Below are 14,243 nucleotides of genomic sequence, written 5' to 3' on the forward strand. Positions count from 1 at the left end.
CTGAGGAATATGAGAGCTTCTACATGGACACACGTCCAAAGCATTCACGAAATATCAAAAGCATCTTATTTATTAGAACGCATTAAACCACGTGCTAATACAATGTAAACAGACCACAGTATAACTATACATGTTAAATGCATATTGTCCTCCCCAGACGATTAGTACACAAGGAGCAAAAAGTCACTCTCCTATAAAATCCCAGCCGTATCCAATAATTACTAAAAAAAATAAAAAAAAATTCCATACCAAATTTAATTGATAATTGGGTTTAATTTCACTGGACACATCCAGGCATGTTCACTGCCAGCCCAGTTCAATCTAAACATCAATTAAATAGAACCTGTCTTGCAATGTGAAGTAGGCTAAAAAGGTATCAAAAAGCAGCCATTATCCGACACCTAAAGAAATTTAAGAACAGATGAGAAACAAGTCATTGACATCTATCAGTCTGGAAAGGGTTACAAAGCCATTTCTAAAGCTCTGGAACACGAGCAAACCACGATGAGAGCCATTATCTACAAAACAGAGAAAACTTGGTACAGTGGTGAACCTTCCCAGGAGTCTACCAAAATTCCTCCAAGAGCGCATCGTCATCCAGCAAAGCACTGCAGTTAAGGCCAATGCTCACAACTCCACAGTAAGAGTGGGCAAAAATGGCATCCATTGGTCGCGAGGCGAAAAACCAAAGATTTCATGAGTGTCCTGAATGTGGCCCAGTTTGTCTTAGAAATAAGCCAAATAGAACCCACATCGTCGACTCATATCTGCCAAAAAACATCCCTCCTTAAGACTTTTGGAATAATATTCTGTGGACTGATAAGTCAAAAAGTAGAGCTTTCTGGAAGACATGGGTCCCATTACATCTGCCATAAATCTAGCACAACGTTCTACAACAAAAACATCATACAAACCGTCACGGTGGTGGTAGTGTGATGGTCTAGGGCTACTTCAAAACCTGAGTGACTTGCCATAATTAATGAAATTAATTCTGCTCTCTATCATAAAATCCTGGAGGAGAATGTCTGGCTCCACTTACTAACGTTGCATGGATGCCTTTCACATAGTCAGCTGTGAAATAAATCCAGCTCCAAGTCACAGCATCAGGGTATGAAATCTGTAGAGCCTGCATCTTCCACCGGCAAACTACTTTGTCCGTTCTTGGATTGCACGTAAATCAGTGAGATGAAATGTTACCATTTAGTGAATAAACACGATATCTAAAGTTCTCAGTCCCAAGAAAACGTCAATTTCCAATTACCACACAATGCCAAGCTAACGGATTTTCTTGCTGGATATGCATGTGGACTAGAAACTACAAGAAGTGAGCACCATCCAAGATAAATATTTTAGTCATGTTAACACCCTGCATATTTTTATTGCTTCAAGCGCAATCTGTTTGAAGTTTAAACAATTTTAAATAATACTAGAGCGCCAGGGTACACTTCAGAGATCAAACACGTTGCTGATATGCTTTAAACTCCCAACTAAATGGGATAATAAAACATACTGTTTGGGGCTATTCAATGCTGATTATCCGAGGAATCTCTAAATCTTTTAATGCTGGCATCTAAATACTCTTTTACGTCATTCTCAGTGTCTTCCTGATATATTGTTTTTCTGACTCTAAAAAGACGAAGAAAAAACGTGATCCACTCCATATTTCTATATTGGGGTTACTGTGTCAACCCAGCTCACTGACCTCTGTTTAAAACCTTCCACAAAACAAAAATACACCAGTCTCTAGCAAAATGGAAGCAGGCAAAGGTCATTGTTAGATGGCAATTACAAAAGTTAGATGATGATGATGATGATGTACTGGCTCGGAAGCATAGTCATCTTTTCGAGATGCATACATTCTGAATCACATAGTCTATTATGATAACTTTATGTGGCGACGTGGTCTTTGCAAAGACAAAAACCTTTTGCATACGGTTGCACGCTAATCACAGACACTAACAAAAATAAGACTTTATGACTCAGAAATGATCCCCTAAGTTACATAGTCTACAATCTCTAACAGGTGTTTTATTATTTTATACCCCTACCAACCCACTATGAAATTTGAACGTTGTTTTGAAACAGATAACTACTGACCAATTCTGAACCAAAGAAGGTAAGGCGGTTAAGTATCAGGTTAACATGCACTCAAAACCAAAAGAAAAAAACTTTAAACTATGTCATGGCCATTCCGTTTGGAAATTGAGGTTTATTCACTCATTTTAACGCTTAAATACTACAGTAACCAAGATAAAGTTGCTGTAAGGTTTGCCGTTTGTAAGTGAAGCTGGTGATAAAGTTTTGGGTCAACCTGCCTGCTCTTTAGGAGTCAAGCTGATTTTCTCGAGACCGTTTCTTTTTAACTCACTTTTTCTGAGAATACGAGTTTCAGTAGAATTAACCAAAAGCTGGTATTTGATGTTAAGCTTTAAACAAATTGTAGACATTTTAATTGATTTATATATACATACACATAGTGTGTGTATATACATATTTATTATTATTATTATTTTTTTTTTCTTGCCGTTGCAACCAGGAACTATAGATCTAGTTTCATCTTGTGTTTACCATTTAGGCCTCTGACCTAGATAAAGGTTACACAACTGTATTAGAAACCATAATCAATGGGTCACATTGCCTAGCATATTGTAACCTTCTGTCACTATGTTGAAAATAAGCAATACTGGCCTTCTTTGTGACACCACAAACCCTCATTCTTTAAAAATGTTAGGCAACAGATTAATAAGAATAAGTACAAGTTTAGATTATCATTTGCACACTAGCATCTGTTAATGTTTACATAGAAAGTCTTTTTTGGATCCATATACCGTATTTGCTCGATTATAAGACGAGGTTTTTTTCAGAGCAAATGCTCTGAAAAATACCCCTCGTCTTCTAATCGGGGTCGTCTTCTAATCAGACCTCAAATAGAGTCTGATTAGGAGACTAAGATCCAGATCCCCCGCACCGCTGCAGGGGACCTGGATCCTCCTGTCTCACCCCCCCCCCCCATCATACACACACTTACCGGTGCTTCCTGCTGTATTGCCGGGGCAGCGGGTTGACGTCTACGCGATTCGCGTAGACAACGTCCGCTGCAGCCGGAAGGAGGTGTGGCTAGCAGCGGGGGTTGTCTGCGTCCGTCGCGCAAACCTTCCCCGACTGTCAGAGATCAGAGTTCCCCGCACCGGTGCGGGGAACTCTGATCTCTGACAGCCGGGGAAAGTATACGCGACGGACGGATACAAACCCCCGCTGCCAACTCCACCTCCTTCCGGCTGCAGCAGAAGGCGACGTCAACCCGCTGCCCCGGCTGGAAGCACCGGTAAGAGAGGGCTGAGAGGGGAGGGGAGGGGAGAGTGTGTGTGTGTGTGTTAGTTAAATGGGGGTATAGGGTGTGTGTGTGTGTGTGTGTGTGTGTGTGTGTTAAATGGGGGCATAGGGCATTTCTGGAGTGGCGTTAAGGGGGCATTTAATAGAGCACTCTGCCTCCTGAAATGCCTTATACACCTATATGCCACTCTGCCCCATAATATGCATTTTAACCCCCTAAATGCCAGAGTGGCATATAGGGGTATAAGGCATTTCTGGAGGCAGAGTGCTCTATACAATGCCTTTTAACTCCCTTAATGCCACTCTGCCTCCTGAAATGCCTTATACCTCCCTATATGCCACTCTGCCCCATAATATGCATTTTAACCCCCTAAATGCCAGAATGGGATATAGGGGTATAAGGCATTTCTGGAGGCAGAGTGGCATATAGGGGTATAAGGCATTTCTGGAGGCAGAGTGGCACATAGGGGGTCAAAAGGCATACCATGGGGCACAGTGGCATATAGAGGGTTAAAAGGCATATCATGGGCCACAGTGCCATATTGGAGTGGCAAGCCTGGGGGCAGATGTGCGTAACTGGGGGACAGGTTGGAAAATACAAGAAATAAAAACAAAAAAAATATTTTTCTCAATCATAGCTTTTATTAAAAAAAATAGTTTACATGAATTAACATTTACTGGTAAAACTTTTTTCCTTTAGGGTCGTCTTATATTCAGGCTTTTTCTTTTTTTCCTAAGTTAATATTCAGATTTTGGGGGGTCGTCTTATAATCAGGGTCGTCTTATAATCGAGCAAATACGGTACTAAAGATCCAGTTAAGCAAAGAATACATTTTTCAAAAGTATTGTGTAGTTTTCTTATTTTTAAGTTCTAGTTTTTGCATAATACAGTGTTGTCGGGCTGCTGAATATTAGCAGTTTTTGTGTTCTCTGGCTGTTATCTTAACCCAATTTACTAGAGAGCAACCCCACTGCTTGTTCCAAACAATAAAATGGCTCAGCCTTACTTAACCCCATCAGTCCCAGGGGTTTTTGGTACCTCAAGTCCCACAGCAATTTTGCCATTTTTGTGGTATGTCGGTTTATCGATTATTCTCCTTTCCTGCAAATACCCAAGTAAACTATATATTGTTTTTACAAGGAGAGATAGAGCTTTCTTTTGATGCCATAGTTAGATAATTAGCTGAAAATTTAGGATGAGAAATTTAGTAAAAAGAATCTATTTAATCTATCTATCTCTAATTTTTTATATATTTTCCACAAAATTAGGTAAAGTGAGGGAAAAACCCCTCCAAGTTTATCAATTCAGGTGTCCTGATTTCAGAAATACCTAATTTTTATAGAATTTCCATACTTTCCCAGCACTTATAGGAAACATACTATAAGGTGTACATTATTCTTTACAAAGCTGTAGAACTTTTACCTTAGGTATGATGGGAATGCAAACAAATAAACCAAAATTACCCACAAAAGTATATATATTTCTGTAAAGCAGACAACCCAGACTATCGTATCAGGGGTATTTGGGCATTCTTCATGCAGCTATCTGGCCACCAATCACTGTCAAAAGGTGGCCGCAGAAATTATTTCCTGTGCTTTTTTTCACCAACACTTCTGTGTTGCTTAGATTTTTTTTGCACAGGGTATGTGTTACGGCAGAGAAACCCAGCCAAAATTGTTTAGCTGCATCTCCTCATTACGGAAATACCCCGCATCCTAGACAGACCCTGCAGGGAATATCCTGTCCTCCGATGACCCTGCAGGTGACGTCAGAACTGACGTCCGCGACCCGGAAGGGAAAGCCCAATCGCACGAGCGGGCATTTAAAACAGTTTTCCAGCGTTCGCACAGGCAGCTGGAGATCGCTGGCTTATGCTGACCGGGGGGAAGGTCAGGACGTATTGGTACGTCCATAGGTGACTGAAGGGGTTATCCAGCTGGACATTCTGACTAACGAAAGTCTATAGAGGAACATCAGTATACGATCAATAAAGGCTTTAATGGCGGGCTCCTCAACTGCCCCACAGCTTGGCAGACATTGAGGGTATCATGGAGGTTATGTGATGTGATGTATATGTCTGGAAGAGGAGGTGACCGCATCTTGGTGTGCAAAGGTTGTTTTTTAGATTATTTTTTTCAGAATAAAATTAAGTTTTAAAAGGCCCAATACATTTACATTCCCATTTAGCAATGTTTTACTAACAATTTACCTCTGGGTGTTCTGTTGTGAAAACAGAGGAGCCCTACATTAATGTTTGGGAAGCAATGTAATTTGTTTTGGATAAAATAAAAAAATATATTCCCCTCTAGCAAATTATGTTCTGGATTTAAAGGAAAACTGAAGACTCCTCATGCCGTGAAATGATTGCTTAATTATCTGAACTTGAAAATGATGTGTTATTTGAACAGATTTTGTTGCAAATTCTAGCAACATATTTATTATGGAATACCCTGCTACCAGCAGGTCGCAAGAGAGATGTCATCATTTTCACATTACCGGAAAGCATAATCCCCCATGGGAGTTCTAGCTTAATGACTACTAGAATAAGTTTCTTGGAAACTGTCTGTAATAGGGTTAACTTACATTTGCAAAGTGCATACATGTAATAAACACACTGCAGGGGCACTAAAACCAAGCAATGGAAACTGGGTCATGTTACACAATGATTCTCGTTCAGAAATTAATTTTCAACCTTTTTTTACCCCACTTAACAGCGTCGTTTTTATAAAAATAGGTGATTGTGCGGCTAATTAGATGCAGGGGGTATGAATAACCTAAGTACAAGTGTTTCTGTAGTTTTGCATTGATAAGTATATATATTTAAATATGGCCTACAATTATGAAGTTTAACACACGTCATATGGTTTGCCTGAAATGATCTATTTGGCTCTTGTTGCTTGAGATATATGAATTAAGATAAGGGATTTCAGGACTATGAACCAATTAGTTATGCAGAATTTGTGGCCAAATACCACAAACGCCAGCTTCAACCTTCTTTTAGAAGAATCTATTGAACAGACAAATAGGCAAGAAGAATTTCAAAGCCAACTGACAATGGAGTCAGCGGTGGAGCTTTGATCTGTTAAGAGATACCGCCTCATTTAGAGTGTTTTTACATACCGTATTGTCCTGATTATAGATTGCACTTTCCCGCCCTAATTGAAATCTTTAAACTAGGGGTGCAGCCTTTAATCGGCGTTTAGATAGTCAGGGCAGCAAGAGTTTTCTCTCCTGTGGAGATTAAGCGGGAAGAAATGGAGCACGTGCGGCAACGTGGTCCATTGGTAACGCAAGCCGATAGAACTGGTTCCACCATGTTCTGTTCATTCTCTGCAAGCTCTAATCACTAAACGCTTGCCTTTCTATCTGGTCTACTGAAGCCCTTTTAAGGTCTCCACATAAATTCATAATGGCTCCCTAGCTGGTGTATCACAAATTAAGGGTGGACCTTAAAGACTACAAAGGATTGTATTATAGCCCAATACTTTATAGCCTTTGTGTATTTTATCTTACAAAAAAAACCAAACAATTTTCTTTAAAATGGCACCAACCTATAAGGGTGAGACCTGTAATCTGATACAGTAATATCCTATTTACTTAAATGTATAAAGTTGGTCTCAGTACAGATCATCTAGAGAAAAGGGGCTACAGCATGAATTTAACTCACCAACAGTGGTGGGAGATATAGTTAGAGGCTGAAGGGTTACAAAGTACCCACAACAGCTAAGTATTATTATTATATTATTATTAAGTAGCCTTCTTATTGGCTCAAAAAATATCCAGTTTTTAAGCATATATTCAACATGAATGTGCAGCTATAAAAACAGAGACATGTTTCCACCTGAAGAGGAGACCACTTGGGTCCCAAAGGCTTATGTGATCTAACATGGTATCCTATGTTGGTCAAAAGATTCACCAAGAGACCAAAGAGAGATACATGATCACCTAAATGTTATATTATGGCTTCCACATAGCAAAAGTTTTCACGAAGATTTTTTTTAATATAGCAACAAAAACATACACAGCGCCTGTTACAATACTTATTCAAAGGGTATGACCAAACTAGAATTGACAGGCTAAGATTAACCGATATATTAAGTAATGATGGCCCTGCTTACAAGCTTATGGTCTGGAGAAGTATTTTGTCCCTCCTTTACTATTAAAAATGAATTTAGAGCACACAATGTTGTATTTATGCATTCATATATTCATTGCTACAATCTAACACTACTGATCAATCTATCTATAGCATTCGTCACTCACCTAAAAGTGATCTAAAGGCAGGTTTTAAAATGAGAGATGAAAAGAGACAAACATCAAGCAAGGCAGAGGACTCCTAATAACCTAATGATAATTCCATTTTATAGACAATTTCGATATAGTGAACCTGAGCTATTTCCCAGTCTTCTGAAAATCATCTTAAAACTCATCTCGCCTACAGTAGTTTGCAATAACCCCGTTTCAATTTACGCCTTAATGTTTTAATGCAGAATTTCTGGATGGCTTCAGAGAAACGAAGTGTAATGTTGATATCTGCAAACAGTATATATTTGGTCATGCAAATTTAATTGGCTTCTCTCCTATTTCCAACACTCCCAAGACCGCCTTGTATGCAAAACCAATCTCTGTGATGTCACAGGGATTTAGGGGACAGATACCACTGCGGAATGTTATAGGAAATCACAATATATACCACTGCTATACTACATTAATTCTTTATTTAAGATTTACTTGAAATAGAATCAGTATAGTGTCATTTATTTGAAATACTGATTAGGGCAGAGATGTTAGGGTTGACTAAGAGGGCTGGAGCCCAGACACACAGAAATACTTGTGGATATGTTGATACAAAATGGAATGGTTATGTGTTTGTGAGCAGAGTCTTTGTGTATGTGTGTAGGAGTTGTTTAATTCTGAGAATTTAGTATAGGCTCAAGCCTCATCTGTTGCATGAGCAATAGTGATGCCCCTGGCAAGGGTGACCAGATGGGTTTTGATTTTAACATATATTTTCTCCACACTCCTCACGTAAAAAAAGGAAATCAGGTCATTGTAGTATGAGAAAAACTTACATTTCCTCTCCTTTTTTCTTTAGTGTACATTGCCTGTGCATTATACTATGGATAGTGCTGTCACCAATTAAACTGGTAGCAGTGATCCCTGGCATCACCGCCTTCTCAAGGGAATATCCAAACATCAAGCAAGTTGCTTCTGTAACACCGGATTTATAGGCTAAAATGGATAGATACATGCAGGTTTTATTTATTTATATAAAAATGTATAGCTAGTGCCAGATGGGTTCATTTAATTTGCACATTAGCTGTGGAGTAACAGCTAATCTGCCTGAATTTCTGAACATACCCAAACCTCCAAGCCAGCATTAATATTTAATGCTCAGTACCAAATGAAAGGACCTACTGTCGGGCCTTTCTAGCAAAGACGCCAGGAGGTTCGCTCTACAGCACTCCAATAGACTTTATAGAGTATGTCTCTCCAATGAAACGTAGACGCAGCTGGATCCTTCCATGCAGCTCTAGTATAAATAATAAAATGCACCAAGAAAAGGTGAATCCCAGCCTGTTTACAGGTCTGTTTTGCACTCTTTTACTGCCTTCATTAACAACTTGTGAGCCTGAGGGCACAGAAATGTGCCTTTCCACATCATTCTGGCACTCAAAGGGTAAAGAGCATGGAGCTTGCTAACTGTACAGAGAACAAATAAGGTCCGTCTACTGGAATGTTTATTGCTGTTTCAAAAGGTTTAAAGACCAGAGTGTTGTTTCGATCCATAACTAATCTAGTTATGTAATAATAACAGCAGAGTCGTCCAGAGGTTGTGTTGGTAGACGCTTTCTTCTACCTCTCTCCGGATCAGGTCTATACTAGACAAAGAAAATAATTCAGAATTCTCAATCTTCAATGTTCTATTACGTCACAAGAAGGATAATGATTATTATTATAGTCAGAAGGTTAGGTCTTTATAACACCATATGGCTGACATTTTGATCATTGCAACAACGATACACAAGTGATATGATATTAGCTCTTTTTTTGTGGCAGAAAGAATGATCATTCATGATGGTAGATACGTGAATATTGAATATGGCAATATCATTTGCTTTAATTGCATTTCTATCATAACATTACCTGACAGGTGTAGTTACTGTCCAACGTACATATGACAAACTAAAAGTTCCTATATAAGCATGATAACAAAATGAGCAGACACTACAGGACTGGTAGCAGCGATCAGTGTTTGCGGGATGCTGAATACAGTTCTTCTACGCTTCATGTACAATTACAGCCGTGTTTCCCATCATCGGCCAGAAACATCAATTTCCAATGAAACGTCAACGAAAATATACATAAGAAACGACAGGCCTTTGTTGGTCAGGGCAAGAAAACGTTTGAACTACATTTCCCATGATTCCCAATCACACTTTGGCATGGTAGAAGACATTTCAAAAATAGCTGTAGTTCTACTTTTGGGCAGAAGAAAGTATGGATGTCAGGGTGCGGCTCCTTATAATACTAACCAATAGAACTAATAATAAAAATATTAAAGGCCTTGGACCCATGTGTTTATTCTTTATACGACTGCCGGTAATACCTTTGGAATGATCATCAGCAAGTTTCCTTTGATACAATAATATAGCAACACCTAGTCCAAACTAAATAACTTTCAAGCAGGTCTACGGATTTGAGTCCGGATACACAAAATATGAGGAACAAATACAAAAGGAAATAGCAGGAGTCATAACGATTTCTGTGCAGAATGTACAAGCTAACAATCCATGATCGATCTTCCCAAAGAACACTACAAAACCTATTAGAAAAATATGTCCTGTTGGCATAAAGAGCCCACATTCACGCTAGCTTGCCTTTTATAAGGGTAAATCAATTTCTTAATGTATTGTTTGGGCACCATGGCCTATTTAATTTGGTGGAAAAAGTCATTAAAAAAAATAAAAAGCATCACGTCCCCATTTTGCAATGTTGAGATGGCCAACTTATTCCTAGCTTAAAGGCAGATCCACGGGAATTCACCTAGCCTCATCGGCCTCTAATGATAGAGGACAGGTAGGTGTGTGACAATGTCTCTTCCAGGAATGAAAGCGACAAATCATGCGCGTGGCCTGGTGGGGATACGAGAAATGTACAGAAGACAAAGACCAGATGCAGGAGGACAGGAGGTGGAGGTGGTGGTAGAGAAATCAGCAGGAGGTAGACACAGCTGTCAGACATGGAAATGTCTAGTTACCAAGTTCATGGGGAATCTGCCCTGCGGCAGGTCAGTTTCCCTATGTCTATTTTAACATGTGTCAAAACAAATTAAGTCATGAATTAAAGAAGAAGGAGATATGCGAGGTCAGCAGCCCTGAATGCTTTTATACAGAAAAAAACAAGGAAGTAACCAAAGTAAACTACTAACAATGCATCGGAGAGCATTCAGACAAAAAACTAACATATACAATCATTTATATTATTTTCTACTCACTAAGATCACTTTATGGGTGCGCTTACGCTCCACTCCCATTAATAAAAAGTACTTATAGATACAAGAGTCCTGGCCCCATCCTGAAATCTTCCAATGTAAATATGGCATTTATTGTTTTCTTTGATGTGCATTAATATCATTTATAGGTGTACCTTAAATGCTCTCTGACATCCATATAATCAACCCCTATTCCTGTATCGTACGGTAAAATAATTACATTATCAAATGCAACAAAAAAGATGAAAGCAAATATTTAAATAAGTTGGCCTCCAAAATCTATTACAACCTAAAAATTTAATCGCAAAAAAAGTTCTAGTCAAAATAAACGACAGTAATGTTTCGACAAAATAGAAAAACTACGAATATATATACTTTTGGCTGAAATACAATTTTTTTTCAATTTCAAGAACCTGCTAAATTTGGGAAAGATGGAAAGAATTGGAAGAGGATCGTGTTTGGTGGAGTACGTGTGTATTACTAGTTTTATCTATCCTTCAATACATAGAAACAAATACGAACGCTTGTCAGCGAAACGCGTTCAAAGGCACTCCAGGAGTTCTGTTACTTACGCGCCCAAATGGAAAACTATATCGGTCTAAAATGTATTTTTGGACATTAAGAGTATTTTCTCCCAGTGCCGGTTTAATCGCTACATGTGTCCCAATGCCCAGGGTGACCGTGAGGAGAAAGGGTTTAACTTCACAACTCCGGTATTCTTTTGCCGTGTTGGCATGAACTTTCCAATCCTCTGTGCCAGTTAGTGCCCCATATGCCCACCAGCTGCCCACTATGTGGGGTGTTTTACATCAAAGGCTACGTTAAGTTGCCCTCACCCTAACAGCAATGAGCACTCGGTCACCGACCTCCCAATGGAGGGTATAAGCAGGGTCCCAAAGGGATATTACTGCCCCTAGAAGGGGTACAATGCTCACCGGGCCACTGTCAGACAAAAGAGCAGCGGATCCCTTTCTATTTCCCCTCCTCCTCCCCCTTATGTCCTCTTCCCCTCCCCACCATCCTTTTAGCTCTTTCCCCATCCCTCCTTTCTCACCTCCGGTACCATCCGAGTTCTCGTTCAGGCTGCCCGAGGAGTCATGGTGAGTGCCCACACACCCTCCCATGGGTGCCGGCGGGGGCAGCCTCGGCCGTTACCACTCTTTCTGCCTTCACACGGGCAAGCGCGCTCACGCTGCGCGGCCCCAAACACGGGGACTACAAGGAGGCGAGAGGACAGGGCCAGAGACGCGCATGATACGTCACAGAACTCCCCCCTCTCTCGGTCCCCTCGCTGTAACAGCCTATCCGCGCCGTGCATGTGACGTCACCAAATGGGTCGGGTTTTCTGATGCTGAAAGAAGCTTGTCTGCTGTCGGTTTGTCTGTCACCTCTTGAGCTCTGTGTTTATAACAGACTATATCTAATATGACGTCAGACAACTCGCCCCAGTCCTGGCAGCAGTTTTTTTTTCTACTGTATTTTGTTTCACTTTTATCAACCTCTACACAGATGTTTTATGATTACAATAACATGTTTTATGACGTGTCACTACGATTTGCACTGACTGTAAAGGAAGTTAACTGAATACCACTTTGAACAGACAGGGTCCTTTACAACAGGGATAGAATGTCAGCTGCTGTGTCTAGGGTTACAGACCACTAGGACAGATGCCATAGCTACTGCACCAGTGTTTTGGGCTCAGAGATTTAACAGGTTGGCATACACCGGGAATTATTTGGCGTCGTGACTTTACACGCGTCAGTGGACTGTGGCATGCGTCAAGATTTTGTTAAGCCAGAAAACAAAACTAATAAACCCTATAAGATAAGACTCTTTACAGCATCTTCCATTTGAGGCCTTCCTAGGTGACCACATGTGCATCTCCTCAGTGGTCCTTGTGTGCCATTTCCACAGGTTTTCAATCTATTGGCCACACTAAAATGGCACTTGCACGTCACATTTGCCGTAGATGACAATAAGTGAAGTGATTTGTGACCTGTCTACCCAGTCACCTTAGTCCTGTCTAGTTCAAAACCCTGTTCCCCCCATAAACTATTACATTTGCATCCTTACTGGTGTGTCCTGTTGTAAGGATTGGTTGAGGAGAATTCCCCAAAGGAGCAGGCATAAGACATGGAGAGGCTACCAAACTGTAGATGGCTCACTCTACAAGGAATGCGGCAGAAACGGCCAGGGATCCCGTGGTCAACCACTATTCCCTTCAAACTCATCATGGGCTTAACAATTTTAAAGAGTAAACTCGGGCCTTCTCATCAAGGAAGTTTGCTGGGGTCCCTCATTACCGCGTATTACGGTGACTCCAGATGAACCAAACATTTCTTGGGAGTTTTGAAACTCATTTTTGCTTTTCAACTCTCTAGCTTTAAAAGTCAATAGGGATGTAGCTTGTGGGAAGCTGGGATATGCTTAAAAAATCTGAATAACAGCAATCACTTTTCATACCAGTCAGTTTTTTGTGTTCACCCAGATATTAGCATAAATTCACGGTTTGTTGCATAAAACCCCGTGCCTGTAAACATATAAACTAAATGGCAACTTCCCACAATGGTTGCAGGTGTATGAAAATGTAGGTACTAAAGCTTTCTCTTTAACCTCTTAAGGACAATGGGTTGTGAGCCCGTACATGTACAGGCTTTGTCATGAAGGGGGTTAAATGGCTAGTGCGATAAACATTTTATACATGATTGTTTATATTTTTATAAAGTATTTAAGTCCTCATAACCATCTGTGTGCTCTATATAGTGTTTGTGTGAAACGCTGTGTAAAGACACTTGACTCCACACAGTTCCAAGCTTTCTGTTGCCGTATGCAGTTTCTCAAGCCCTGTTTACCTAATGTACAGCGCAGCGGAATATGATGCCACTATGTCAACAATAATCATTATTTGTAAGTGAGGCACTAAAAAGCTGCCATTTAAAAAAAAAAATCATATCTAAAAAAAAATACATGGAAACACAATCGATAGAATGCCCATTAACAGGGCCGGCCCTGTGTGGAATAGTTCTCTGGTGCTACCCTCAACAAAAAAGAAAGGGAATAAATCTAGTTTTAATTAGAGATTATTTATGTGCAAGTGCAAACAAGCACAATAATATATAACTGGAAACACTGGTAACAATAATGTACCTTAAATACATTAAATATAGAAAAAAAGACAGCTAACAGTGCAATCTTTATAACAAAAACATTTCCCATTAAATATTGAAAAAATTGGACCCTAGGCAATTATTTTCTTTGCACCCCCTCCACGCACCGTAGCATGCAATCACTCCCTCCGCTCCCACACCAAAAAAAAAAATTTTTTCACACTGACTGCAGATTAGGGGAAGACTGAGAGTCAGTGCAGTCTTCCCTCCTGACTCTACTGTGACTTTGAAAGGTCCTCTCTCCCGT

At 40.0% G+C, this 14,243-nt stretch overlaps 1 protein-coding gene across 1 annotated transcript in view; it reads right to left on the bottom strand.

The window, feature by feature from the left end:
* Window positions 1–11,953, bottom strand: part of LOC149297929 (ubiquitin domain-containing protein 1) — a 55,406-nt gene extending 43,453 nt beyond the window's left edge. Inside the window, exon 1 of the mRNA XM_089488113.1 lies at window positions 11,884–11,953. Coding sequence (XP_089344239.1) covers window positions 11,884–11,953 — 70 coding nt within the window. The remainder of the gene's footprint in view (window positions 1–11,883) is intronic.
* Between the last annotated feature and the right edge of the window lie 2,290 nt (window positions 11,954–14,243).

This window comes from Sceloporus occidentalis, unplaced genomic scaffold (genome assembly GCF_023333645.1).
Source record: "Sceloporus occidentalis isolate IW3139 unplaced genomic scaffold, rSceOcc1.0.p SCAF_36, whole genome shotgun sequence".
Classification (NCBI taxonomy): Eukaryota; Metazoa; Chordata; class Lepidosauria; order Squamata; family Phrynosomatidae; genus Sceloporus; species Sceloporus occidentalis.